At 38.4% G+C, this 14,097-nt stretch overlaps 1 protein-coding gene across 1 annotated transcript in view; it reads right to left on the bottom strand.

Moving 5' to 3' along the window:
- Positions 1–14,097, bottom strand: part of FBXL13 (F-box and leucine rich repeat protein 13) — a 203,791-nt gene that overhangs the window by 182,561 nt on the left and 7,133 nt on the right. The window contains exons 2-3 of the mRNA XM_043462331.1: positions 5,134–5,237; positions 4,577–4,667 (exon numbers count right to left, since the gene is read on the bottom strand). Of these exons, the coding sequence (XP_043318266.1) occupies positions 4,577–4,667; positions 5,134–5,237 (195 nt within the window). The remainder of the gene's footprint in view (positions 1–4,576; positions 4,668–5,133; positions 5,238–14,097) is intronic.

Genomic DNA, 14,097 nt, shown 5'->3' on the forward strand with positions numbered 1-14,097 from the left:
GGTAGGATATATACATCTTCAAAGCAAAAAGAACTGAGTAATTTTCTTAAACTGCTTTCCATAGTTCTATGGTTAGTAGTCCTCTTGTATAGTTATTTCAAAACCATTATATAGGTATTATAGGATGAAACTAATAACCAATTAGTTAATGTCTGTAGGAATCAAGATTCATTAAAAGTGGGTCAAGCAGACCATGGGTGCCTCCTGATACAATGCACTGGAAGGAGCCCAACATCTGCTCTGCAGTATTCTTGTTACCAGAGAACAAAAGGAAAAACAAACCTGAATATCAGGTTTGTAGATCTACCTGCACACTTGCAGGAAATACAAGAAACAGGACAAATGAAAGGAATTAAAGGAAATGGGATGTGGGACCTTTTATATGACAGGTGGTCTATTTTCTTCAATAAATTAGTGGCAAGGGAAAAAAAGAAGAAAGAACTATTGCAGATTACTAGAGATATTAGATATTAATATGTAACAACCAAGTATAATATGTGGACCCTGTATGGATTTCAACTTAACAGAGCCATATGTAAAAAGGCATTTTTGAGGCAATTTGGAAAACCCAAATATGGACTGATTATGGAGTCTATATATATATATCTGAATGTAGTCAGTACCAGATGATATTCAGGGATTATTGCTCGTTTCATTGCGTTTCACAGACAATTGCACTGTGCTGAGTTCTCTGTCAGGGCTTTCCAGGTGGCGCAGTCGTAAAGAATCTGCTTGCCAAAGCAGGAGACGTGGATTCCACCCCTGGGTAGAGAAGATCCCCTTGAGTTGTTGTTGTTCAGTTGTTCAGTTGTTCAGTGGTGTCCCATCCCCTGGAGGAGGAAATGGCAACCCACCCTGGTATTCTTGCCTGTGAAATCCCAACGACAGAAGAGCCTGGTGGGCTCCAGCCCATTGGGTTGGACATGACTGAGTGACTGAGTACAATATTCTCTAAAAATGCCATTTCTTATTAAAGATGCACAGTGAAGTATTTACCAGTAAAAGTAATACAACTCCTGGGATTTGCTTTCTAATACTCCAGACCAAAGGTGGAGAGGAGAATAATTAAGAAAATTGGCAAAATATTGATTATTATTTAAGCTGAACGAGGGAGATTATTATATACCCTCACTTTTGAGTTATGTGTTTTTTCTATAATAAAAATGTTTTAATGCTATAAATGCCTTTTCTTCTTATAATTAGTAGGCCCATCTAGAGATTTCGTTTCCTAAGAAATGAGAATCAAGTCTGTGAAGCTATTTTTCCTTCTTAACAATAGACAATTCTTTCATCTTGGAACACACAGTTAAACTGTCTATCTACTGTTATGAGAACAATTTATCTTTTTATAATTGTTTGGCTTATGGTTTCTTGTATTCATTCTTCTCTTGACAAAGAATAACAAACAAATGTTTATTATTAAAATGGGCATGTAAACAGGCTGTCCTTGCTGTGAAGGACCGCGTATTGTGAAGCCATGATAAATGACTGCACCATAAAAAATGCTGAAACCATGCAAAGCACTCTTAATTATCAATGAGGAAAATTACGATTGTTTGTGATCTGTAAAACATTTTTATCAAAACATTAAAATCTCTCTGACTAGCAGTTATAACTATAGGAAAGAAAAATGAAGGGGGAACAAAACTAATGTTTATTTGGTGTACTATAATTTTAAATGCCTTGGGATTGTTTAGTCGTTAAGTTGTGGTTGACTCTTTTGCGACCTCATGGACTGTAGCCTGCTAGGCTTCTCCGGCCATGGAATTTTCAGGCAAGAATACAGGAGTGGGGTTGCCATTTCCTTCTCCAGGGGATCTTCCCAACCCAGAGATCAAACTTCAGTCTCCTGTATGCATCTTTTGCTTTCCAGGCAGATTCATAACCACTGAGCCACCAGGGAAGCAATCATTGCATATGGTGACTACAGCCATGAAATTAAAAGATGCTTGCTCCTTGAAAAGAAACCTACAACAAACTTAGACAATGTGTTAAAAAGCAGAGACATCATTTTACTAACAAAGGTCTGTGTAGTCAAAGCTCTGTTTTTTCCAGTAGTCATGTATGGATGTGCAAGTTAGACCACAAAGAAGGTTGAGTGCCAAAGAATTGATGCTTGTGAATTGTGGGACTGGAGAAGACTCTTGAGAGTCCCCTGGGCTGCAAGATCAAACCAGTCAATCCTAAAGGAAATCAACCCTGAATATTCATTGGAAGGACTGATGCTGAAGCTGAAGCTCCAATACTTTGGCCACCTGGTGTGAAGAGTCAATTCATTGGAAAAGACCCTGATGCTGGGAAAGATTGGAGGCAAAAGGAGACGAGGATGGTGGAGGATGAGATGGTTAATAGTATCACCAACTCAAGGGACATAAATTTGAGCAAACTCCAGGAGATAGTGAAGTACAAGAGAGCCTGGTATGCTACAGTCCATGGCGCTGCAAAGAGTCAAACACAATTTAGCAACTGAACAACAACACACATTTGCAGTTTGCAAAGTTATATCTAGTTTCTGTTTTTTCTGACTTATGAAGTGGGCATTCTTTCTATGCCTTGGTGAATTGTCATATCCCATGCTAAACCTGGATCCGCTGCTAATATTTTGTACTTTTAATGTCATGAAATATCTCTGAGAATTTCTTTTCAAGTGAAACTTAAGATTTGAAGTAGCTACAGTGTCTCTTAGAATTCTGTGCAAACTTTTAAAGATTCTCTATCAGCTTCCAGCTAGACATTGGACACAATCTGATTGTGTTTTATGAGGTCAGTTTCAAAATATTGACAATGTTTACCCTTCTGGATCAGTGGTTTTTAATAATTTTAGTATCTTACAGCAGTGGTTTTCAAGCTTTTTTCATGTGACATTATTCTCAATGCAGGACTATCTAGAGAATAAGGGGTAAGGAGGAAAGGACCAAGAATGCCATCCCCTGGATCTTCCCTCTCCAGCTCCTGAGGTTGCCCCAAAACACTTCCAAGAACACACTTTGCAGATGTCTGTACTCCATAGTGGATCAAAATCCTGTGCTTGATACAGTCATTGAGATTCACATATCATGATGCAGATCATTTATGATCAAACAAATGGGTTCTTCCCAGTGTATTGGTGCCTCAGAATCATCCCAGCTTGACAGAAATATCCCATCCCTCTATTTCGTCTCTCTGTTGCAGACACTGGTTAGGATCCAATGTTACTCTCTACCCATCCTTCTTCTTCTTCTTCTTTTTTTAAACAAGTTTTTAAATTTATTTGTTTTCCCTGGTGGCTCAGTGGTAAAGAATACACCCGCAATGTAGGAGATGCAAGAGACATGGGTTTGATCCCTGGGTGGGGAAGATCCTCTAGAGAAGGGAATGGCAACCCACTCCAGTATTCTTGCCTGGAGAATTCCATGGACAGAGGAGCCTGGCAGGCTACAGTCCATGATGCAAGGAGTTGGACACGACTGAGGAACAAACACTTTATTTTTGGCTGTGCTGGGTCTTTGTTGCTCAGGCTTTTCTCTAGTTGCAGTGAGCAGGGGCTACTCTGCATTGCACAACTTTCTTGCTGCAGTGGCTTCTTTTGTTGCGGAGCACAGGCTTGAGGGCACTGAGCTTCAACAGTTGCAGCACGTGGGCTCCATAGTTGTGGTTCCCCAGCTCTAGAGCACAGGCTCAGTAGCTGTGGCCAATGGGCTGAATCGCTCTGAGGCATGTGGGATCTTCCTGGATCAGGGATCAAACTTGAGTCTCTTGTGTTGGTGGACAGATTTTTACCACTGAGCCAACAGGGAAGCCCCCCCACCCATCCTTCTAAATGACTCTTCAGTTCATTCCTGGCTCTCAGCACTCGCTGTGACCATAACTTTGATTCCACTTTTCAATGCCTGGCTTCACCAGCAACTAGCCCTGCCTACGCCCACTGAGACACTGGTGAGGGATCTAGAGATATCACACATCTAATTCAAGTTGCTGTTTCTCTCCCCGCATGCCTTTTGTTATTTTAGCTTCTCTCAGTTACACAATCCGTTCTAAAAGTCTCCATATCCTGCAGTACTTCCTTGCCCTCTTTACAGGGTCAAAACCAACTGTTGGAGCTGGTTGTTTCTCTCATTAAGTTGGTCTCACTTTTAAGTTAGGTCTTATTAATGTTTCAGCCATATCTTTGTAGCATAATTCCTGGACAGACAGCAAAGAAAATGGAGGAGGATGTAATACAGAGGAAGTAGATTAGAATGGAAAGAAACTATCCTCCTCTAAAGCTTTCCATAATGCTTTTTTTTTTTTTTTACCATTGTAAAGATGCAAGAGAGGGGCAGAAGGAAAAAGGGGGAAATTTAATGGGAAGATCTTATCAGAAAGATGAATAATAACTGCCTATCCAAATGCTTCTTGGAAATTTGGGGAGGTTACTATGAGTGTTGCTTTGTGTGTGTGTCTGTATATATGTATGAAATGTTCCTTCACTTTCCTAAGTGTCCTCAATTTCAAAAACAATTTGACCTCATACCCCTCATGAAATCTAAAATCTATTTGAGAGCTCCCATCCAAACTTAAGACGTATAATGTAGAATGTTTGGTTAATAATACTTACCAGCTGATCATCCAGTCCAAAAAGTTGTTCCAGGTAAGTTTCAGACAGTCTCCGAATTTTTGGTTTCATTAATGGATCAATGCACATATCCCTTTAATAAAATCATAAGATGTAGTCAAAAAATCATTTCATTTCATAATTATTAGCTCCATAATTAAATCTGTGATTTTAAAGAGTGGAGGGGAAGGGAAGGAAAAACACTTCCCCTTGGGAGAAACATGTCAGAATCACCTGGAGAACTTTTTCAAATTACTCCCCCTCACAATTCTGCTGATGTCATCTCCCCAAGAAGGGATGCCTCTGTCCTCATCCTCAAGTTGAAATAAACTGCCCTATGAGCACATGTTCTTGATAACAGTGTGCTATGTTTCTGAGTTAGGAACCAGTGGAGAAATTATTACTATTGAAGTTTAGGGGACTTGAAAGCCCATGCAAAGATTCTTTAATAATCTTAAGATTGGAAACATTCATTAGCAACACGTCTTTGGATACTATACAATGAATGTTTTATCTTCAAAATAAAATATCTCCCTACCATTAATCAAAACATTACTCACCAGAGTAGAGTTTCAAGACCGTTTTCCATTATTCCAATGATCATTTCCTCTAAATACCTCAGAGGATCCTCAGGACATGTAACAAGTAGACCACATAACAGAGCCTGGGGAAATGAAGTACAGTCAGTGTGTCTGGATATGCATGCTCTTCCTAAGCAACAGATAGACTTTCTGTTCAGTCAATTACAAAGTCAAATAATGTGACAGCTTTTTAAGTAAATGTGCCTTATCGATACCCCCGCTATATTTATTCAGTGCTACCAAATGACAAGAACAAAATGCAGTTTACCTTTACTCTTTAAAAAAAATACATTGTAAATGGCAACAGAGTCATTGCACAGAATTTTGCATTACTTGAGGAGTACTTTACAGTCCAACTGAAGACGTAGTTGTGATTACCATAGATCAATGGTTTCTACCAACTTTAAATATGAGGAACCCTTTTTTATTGACGTATAGTTGATTTACAATGTTATGTTAGTTTCCGGTATACAGCAAAATGCTATGTGTGTGTATATATATATATATATACATATGCTGTGCTATGCTTAGTCGCTCAGTCATGTCCGCCTCTTTGCGACCCCATGGACCGTAGCCCACCAGGCTCATCTGTCCATGGGGATTCTCCAGGCACAAATACTGGAGTGGGTCGCCATGCCCTCCTCCAGGGGATCTTCCCAACCCAGGGATCGAACCCTGGTCTCCCACGTTGCAGGCAGACACACACACACACACACACACACACACATATATATGGGCTTCCCTGGTGGCTCAGTGGTAAAGAAACCACCTGCAATGCCGTAGATGCAGGAGACATCATGAGTTCAGTCCCTGGGTGGGGAAGATCTCTTGGGGGAGGGCATGGTAACCCACTCCAGTATTTTTGTCTGGAGAATCCCATGGACAGAAGAGCCTGGCAGCCTACAGTCTATAGGGTTGCACAGAGTTAGACATGACTGAAGTGACTTAGCAATCACACATGCATATATCCATATATATATATATAATTTTTCATTATGGTTTATTATAGGATATTGAGTATAATTCCTTGTGCTGTACATTAGGACCTTGTTGTTTATCCACATTATATATAGTAGTTTGTATCTGATAATCCCAAACTCCTAATTTGTCTCTCTCCACTTTTTAACTTTTTCCTCTGGTAACTGTTTTCTATGACTGTGAGTCTGTTTCTACTTTGTAAATAAGTTCATTTGTATCACATTTTAGATTTCACATATAAGTGATATCATATGGCATTTGTATTTCTCTTTCTGGTTTACTTCACTTAGTATGATAATATCCAGGTCCATCCATGTTGCTGCAAATGGCATTATTTCCTTCTTTTCTATGACCAAGTAGCTTTCCATTGGTTGTATATACTGCATTTTCCTTATCCATTTATCTGTTGGTGGACATTTGGGCTCCTTCCATGTCTTGGCTATGAGGAACTCCTTTTTAAAGTCAAAAATTTCTCAGATTCAACCATGAAAATGACTGAGAAAATCCAACATCAAAATCAAAATCTACTGTGAATTCAAAAATTCTTTTAAAAATGCTTTCAAATTTTATCATTCACAATATTTTCAGGGTTATATTTGAAAAACTGTTGCACAGTTCATGTACTTGATAAACAAATGACTTATTGGATTATATCTAAAATAATCCTTAAGGCACATATATGGAACGTCAGAAAGCTGCTGCCATCTTATTTTCTTCTATGAGTTCCTCCCCAAAGAAGAAACTTCTTATTAAAGTATTGGTGAGACATATATTGAATATCTCTCCATTTGAGACAGAGGAAAAGGATTTGCAGCACCCATCTCACAGAAACCACCTGGAATCCTTAGACATTTCTCTTTGCCTCTTGGTTCACTGGTGGGTCTCCTGGGTGTGTGTGTGTATCTGTGTGTGTGTGTATAGTGATGGAGGCACTCCCTTTGGCCCCTATTCCACACAAGACCTACTCTTTCTGGATTTTTTCCTGCTCTTATCTCTTATGAACAAAATAATTCCTCCTTCCAGTCATGCAGAGTTCTTCCCACCCCCATGGGCCAAGTCAACAGATGCAGGCCTCGGGTCCTGTATTAGATCCTTCAAATAAGAAGAGGATCATCTCTCTTGATTGAACCCACACAACACATTTTTCCCCTTTCAGTAACTCCATGTCCCTCTCTTAGTGCACAGCCTGCAAGTTGGGAACCTAGCCTTTAGGACTGTGCTAAGACCTCCATGTCTGTCCCTCCTCACCTCTGCCTTCTGACCTAGCCCCACCCCAGGTGCTTACAGTGACCACTCAGCCATCTGCAGACTAATTTCCTTCTCCCTCAAACCTAAAGAATATTGTGACAGAGGAGATCAGTATTTTCACCAAAGTTGGCAAGCTGGATTTGAACAGCCTTCTATTGAAGTTGTTACCTGGAGGCTAGACTTCAGAGCCTGGCAGGTTACAGTCCATAGGTTGCAAAAGAATCAGACACGACTTAGCAACTAAACAACAACAATGGCAGGAATTCAGCCAGCTCCCTAAATAGCCCTGATGAAAAGCCCATCTGCATTCTAGCACTTCTGTGCCTTGATCACTAGAGTACTGAGCTCCTCCACTTCCTGCTCCACATCCTCCCCCTCATCCTGGTCTGGTACCCAGAGGACATCTGCATCAGCATAAACTGGGAAGTGACCCAGTCTCAGAGGATGAGACATAGGAACCTGCATTTTGATTAGCTCCCCGGGTGATTCTTATCACACTAAAGTCTGAGAACTAGTGCCTTACTGGAGATCACCTTTAAAATAAATTATTAAGGAAACTGGCTTCTGATTAATGAATATGAGAAGTTGCTTATTTCTTTATATTTCCAAGCTCCACAGATCAGAAAACTACTTTTCCTGAAAAGTTATCCTGCAGAAATCAAATCAAGTTGAAAGGGTAAGTCTCTGGATTGCTAGCAAAGTCATGTAGAACTAACATACTTGAAGTATTCACTTTTTACATAAGAAATCTCATTGTTCATAGTTTCCCATTGGGCAAAATAAAAATCTGAGGTTTGACATATTAATGTGTGAATAGTGCATAGCTCCATATAAATAAGAAAGTGTATTTCTTATGCTTATCTGTTAGTGAATCAACAGATTTTTTTTTCTGCTCAGTGAAAATAAAAACTGTAAAACCATTAACTTGGTTTTTATAAGCAGAGACAAAATATGCAAACATGCCCACAAGATGAATTTTCAGAGTTTGATTCTGAAAAACAACGAGTAGGGCTTTATTATTGCTAGTCTTCTTAGTAAAAACTTACATGGTCAAGGACAAAAAAACACCATGGCTTAGTTGTATTCTTCAGGTTTATAAATTCACAAAGCAATTGTGCAACCCTCCACTTTCTTTTGGCTCTGCTTCCCTAATCTCAGTCCAGAATATTTCCCAGATATTCTGAAAAATGTCGGGGTACTGAGGACAAATGGGAGTTTATCCAGGACAATTGTTTCTACTCCTTTACACTACTACCCATCTTTCAAGAAGCAAGATAATGCAATGAATGGAGTCCACTGGGTTTAACTCTGACATCTGTAATTTTCTAGTATGTAACCTCTGACAAGTTACTTCTCTTGTTCTTCTGTTTCCTTAACTATACATGGGATAATAAAAGTATGTATGTTATAGGGCTATCCTGATAATTAAATGAATTCATGTATGTAAAGAACTTTAACTTGTTTCATAGCACAAAATAAGTACTCAACAGATAAAAGTGATAGTAAGCCATCATCATTTTTAAACCATTTCACTGCTAATTATCACTTCCATTAGAGAAAAAAGATTGGACAAAGAGAAAATAAATTTTAAAACATTCCCTCATACCATTCAAAGGCCAGTGTAATGACAGAGGAAGAGAGACTTACTTTATACCAAGTCTACTAGAAGAAATTAAAACCAATGCATTTGGTGGGAAATGGTTAGGAGAGAGAATTTTATAGAACAATAATTTAAACAGCAAGATAGTAACTGCCTATTAGAACTAATGGGTAGATGTAAGACACTTGAGAGAACAAATCTTGTTTATCTTTTTAGATACTCAGATAAACATAGTAAAAAAAAAATGCTAAGGGCCTAAGTAGCAGTATAAAAAATGATTTCTTCTTGAGAAGAAAATGACTGCCAAATGCTTGCGGGAAACTCAGAAGTTGGAGAAACTTTCAAGTGGTAAGGAAACAGTAAGGGTCTTTCTCTTGGCAAGAGCAGAGCCTCAGGAGCACAGACCAGTTTGGCTGGAGTAAAGGATAAATGTGAGAGATGAAGTCAGAGTCACTCTGTGAAGACACCAGAATTCCATACTGGGACCCAGGACTGGTTCCTCCTCTACATCCATTAGGTTATTCACAATCAAACCCATGCAAGATCAGTCATGTGGCCAAAGTCACAGATGGCCATATGTCAGAGAGTTACAGTTCAGTGTGTTTCTAAAATCTCTCTAGGGATGACCTTGACTTTTAGCGGGTACATTCTTACTTCTGGATTTCACAGATGAGGCAAAGAAGGGCCAAGTGATTCACAGAGCCAGCATATTTTTAAACTACAAACCCAGGACTCCTCCCTTGCGCATACTATGCACTGAAACAAAATTGTGTTGCGTGTGTATCTTCCTCCAGAACTTGAGGATTTTTTTTCACATTATCTATCCAAAAAAATTTTTATTCATATGCAAATGCAAAAACACATTCTTCTTTCAAATAGATCATAATCAACATATAGTTTACACCTTGTTGCTGGTTTTTTTTTTCCTTTCTTTTTTTCAGATGAGATTGCTTTTAAAATTGCAATGTCAGCATCACATACAGAAACCCCTTTACTTAGGAAGTGGCCTAAGTTCCTAAGCCCTGTTCAAAGTCCCTTCTACCTTCGTACCCTCCAACCTTCAAAACAAGTCCAAAGTGACATCTCAGAAATGTGCACCATCCCCATCTGTGGTAGAGATGGTGTTGGCATGTGTCTCTATGGATTTTACAGTTAAAAATGTGAAAGTAAAAGGAGTTCTGTGTCTTGTGGACATTTAAGTAGAGGGTGCCAAATTTTTATTTTAGATACTCTATAGCTTAAAACATATTGAAGATTATTGAAAGGGACCAACTGGCTTTAAGCATTAAGGAGGGACCCCAGGGACAGGAAGATGCCTCTCGAGGTTAGAACTTGAGGAGTTTTAAGGCAGACTGGACCGGTGAGGAGACCGGTCTGTATAAGGTGAGAGCAAGACATTGGATCCCAGGCCCAGCAGGATTGTGTGTGGCCCAGTGCGGTGGTGGTTACCAGCCAGGTAATCCCAAGTTGAGTAGGTGAGTTGTTACTAGAGAAATAGTAAGTCATATGCTTTTTGGCTGAGTGTCCCATGGGTTTGTCTCTGAACTGTATCTATGAATCGGTGGGCTGGGCTCAGCAAGCACAGCTGCCCCCAGGAGAAGCCACGACCTTCTGGCTCCAAGGTCTAGCAAGATGACTTAGTGTGACCAGTTCCTTCTCTTCTACAAAAGCCTGTAGTCTCTTGCTCACATATTTGGTAATTCCTGATTCTTACAACTGTGGCAAGTATTTGCAGCAATTAATCTAAAAAAAAAAAAAAAAAATTCTGATAGTAGAATCTATGTGATTTAGAAATAAATGTATTTTTAAAATACAGCTTGGAAACTTAATCATGAGAGAAACACAAAGTATAAAAACTGCATAAAAATTCTTAAAAAGTATTTATTTCTAAAAATGGAAAATTTTGCATAAAAACCATGATTTGTAACTGAAACATGCCCTCTGCTGGGCAGATCTAGTTTTGCAAATTCCTTTAATCTTTCTCATATGTTAAACGGAAACCTGAGCTAACACTTTTTCACTCTCAGATGTAGTCTCTGTATGTAGCCGTTTAATAGTTTTGTAGACACTATACCCTTAATATCTTGCCCGTCTTTGGTCCTTATGGGGCAGGCTTTGTTTGTAGACAGTGTGCTGACTTCTGCCTAGTTGTAGAAAACTGAGGGAGAAACAGATTTCTAAATACTTTTGATGACCTACTTTTGATAGTCTACCAACAGGGCTTCATTGTATGGACTCCTAGTTTGGTGATAGCTTTTTAAAATACAAATATCTTTTGAAAGGAATGTCTCCAAGGAAGGAGATTTCAACAGTGGTAGGATGTGTATTTCAGAGTTCTCAGAGAGAAAGAAATGATGAATATAGTGAGAGTGAAAAATTAGAAGGCAATGTTCAGTTTCCCTACAATTATATTGAGGTGCAGGCTCTCAGTGTTGACAAGTATGCAGTTTTTTTTAAGCTTTGAATTTCTAAAGTATACTTTTGCCAAATCTTAGAATAATATATAGAAAGTGAATATGTTATTGTCCAAATCCCCAAATCTTTGATTGTTTAGTTCATTTATTTCAAATCTAAAATTAAAGTTAAAAAATATTTGGCTCCAAGGTCTGAAAAAGGTCACTATATTTATTTCTGCTATATAAACAAATACATCTAGGTTGCATGAAAGCTGTGCTAGATGCTAATGGTCTATAAGGGAAAACACTAGCTTGCTGCAACACAGAAGATATGAACCATGAAGGAAGAGATTATTTCCTGCGGTTGATCACAGTGGTTTCAAATTTAGTTTTTAAATCAGAAAGAAAAAAATCTTTTAAAAGAATCTAAACTCATGAAAATCCCAAAATATAATCCAGATGAAAGCAGAGTTGCTCTTGGATGTTTCTGGATGGGTATAAGTGGAAAAAGAAAAACTCTTTTTTAATCTCTAGAGCATACCTCACAGGAATTCTTAGAACTAGGATTCTGCTAAAAAACAACAACAACAAAAAAAACCTTTGGAAATCTATCACTGTGCAGCCAGCGACACACAGGCCTACCTGGAACTACAGAGAGAGGGTTTTATGAAAGTGCCATCGTAAGCTGAAACAGAGGCTAGCCCATCTAGGGAAGAGGGTGTCCAGGAGATCCCAGCTGGCCAGAGGAAAAGGATTCGCATCCCAAGGAGACCAGACAAAGGCCTGCGAACTGGCCAGCCTTTCTGACCTCCTGACTTCCTTGGATGAAAAGCCAACATTTCCCAGCAATTAGTGTTTTTATGTTTCCTATGCTTTCTCTGTATGTTTTTCTGATTCTCCACCAATCAAATTCACTTGATAATAGTATGGGAAAGCAAAAAAAAGGAAGCACATTTTCCTACACAAGCCTGTTTTCATTATTTTTTTTAATATAGGAACTCTTTCTGATTATAAAAATAGTATATATTAGATGTAATTTGGAAAATTGAAAAATACAAAGAAAATAAAAATCAACCATCATCCTGACAACCAGAAATAACCTCTAATAAAAATTTTAATTTTAGTCTTTCCTTAATACATATATTTTTTTACAAAATTAAAATTAGTATCATAATATATATAATTTATTTCTCCCTTTTTTTCTTAATTCCTGGCTAGTTATTATATTGTGAGCATTTTTACATGCCACCAAAAATGCTTCAAGACATCATGTATTGAGATTGGTTGATAATCTATTGCATAAAAAGTATACCATAAATGTTAAAAAATTTCAAAATGATTGGACATTTGTTTCTTTTTTCCATTATTAAAAATTATATGATATACATATTAATTTTCACTGCAAATGATAATGTACATATCTTCACTCTATTTACCTAGAAATAAAATATAGAATCGAACTGTATATTTTGAAGCTCTTCATACATTTCTCAAAATTGCTTTTCTAAGAAGATAGTATCAGTTTATACTTTCATTAGTAGCCAGTGGAAGTGTCCATTTCACCTTGCCAACTCTGAGAATCAAAACATTTATTTTGTTGATTTGAGGGAAAGACTACGTTTTATCTATATTTCATTTTTGTCAGTGGAGTTAGTTTTCTTATATTTCCCAACTGCTATAGACTGAATCATGTCACTGAAAAATTCATATATTGAAACTCTAATCCTCAGTGTAGTGGTTTTTGGAGACTGGGCCTTTGGGAGCTAATAAGGTTTAGATGAGGTCATGAGGATAGGATCCTTACAATGGGATTAGCACCCTCATATAAAGAGATACCAGGGACATTTGCTCTTTCTCTGCCCAGTGAGGACATGGTGAGAAGGCAGCCATCTGCAGGCTAGGAGGGGAACCATCACCAGAACTCAGCCATGTTGGCACCATGATCATAGACTTTCAGCCTTCAGAACTGAGAAAACAATTTTTTGTTATTTGAGCCACCCAGTGTATGACATTTTATTTTAGCAGCCCAAGACAACTAAGACACTAGCCACCCATGATTTTCTGTACATTTGATATGTCCTTCATTTAGATAGGGATGCAAGATACAATAGTAACCAAAGAGAGAATCTCAAAGGGATAGTGAAATTCAGAAAGATGGCAGGACCACTTGTTGAATCCCTACTCATATCCGCAGAAGTCTCGCCTGGAGTCTTTCTCAGCTAAGGGTTTAAAGGCTTTTGTGGTTTAAGACAAGCCATGGCAACACTTAGTCCATGACTTATTCTCTGTTTTAGTCCGTTTGGAATCTTATAACAGAACACCATAGACTGGATGACTAATAAGCAACAGAAACATATTTCTCACAGTTCTAGAGACTGGGAAATCCAGGATCAAAGTGCAGGAAGATTCTGTGTCTGGTAAGCAGTACTTCATAGATGGCCATCTTCTGACAGTGCCCTCATGTGACAGAAGGCTGAATGGAACTCTCTGGAGTCTTCATTATAAGGACTCATACTCCATCCACGAGGGCTCCACCCTCATGATCTAATCACCTCCCAAAGGCCACACCTCCTAATACCATCACATTGGAGATTGGGTTTTAACATATGAATTCTGGGGAGAAACATTCAATCTACAGAATGTTCATATCACTTTGTTCATTTCCACAATAAACACTAATCATTATGATTCCTAAAGATTTGAAAATAGGTATGTATTTGC

Source organism: Cervus canadensis, chromosome 3, assembly GCF_019320065.1.
Source record: "Cervus canadensis isolate Bull #8, Minnesota chromosome 3, ASM1932006v1, whole genome shotgun sequence".
In the NCBI taxonomy this organism is placed as follows: domain Eukaryota; kingdom Metazoa; phylum Chordata; class Mammalia; order Artiodactyla; family Cervidae; genus Cervus; species Cervus canadensis.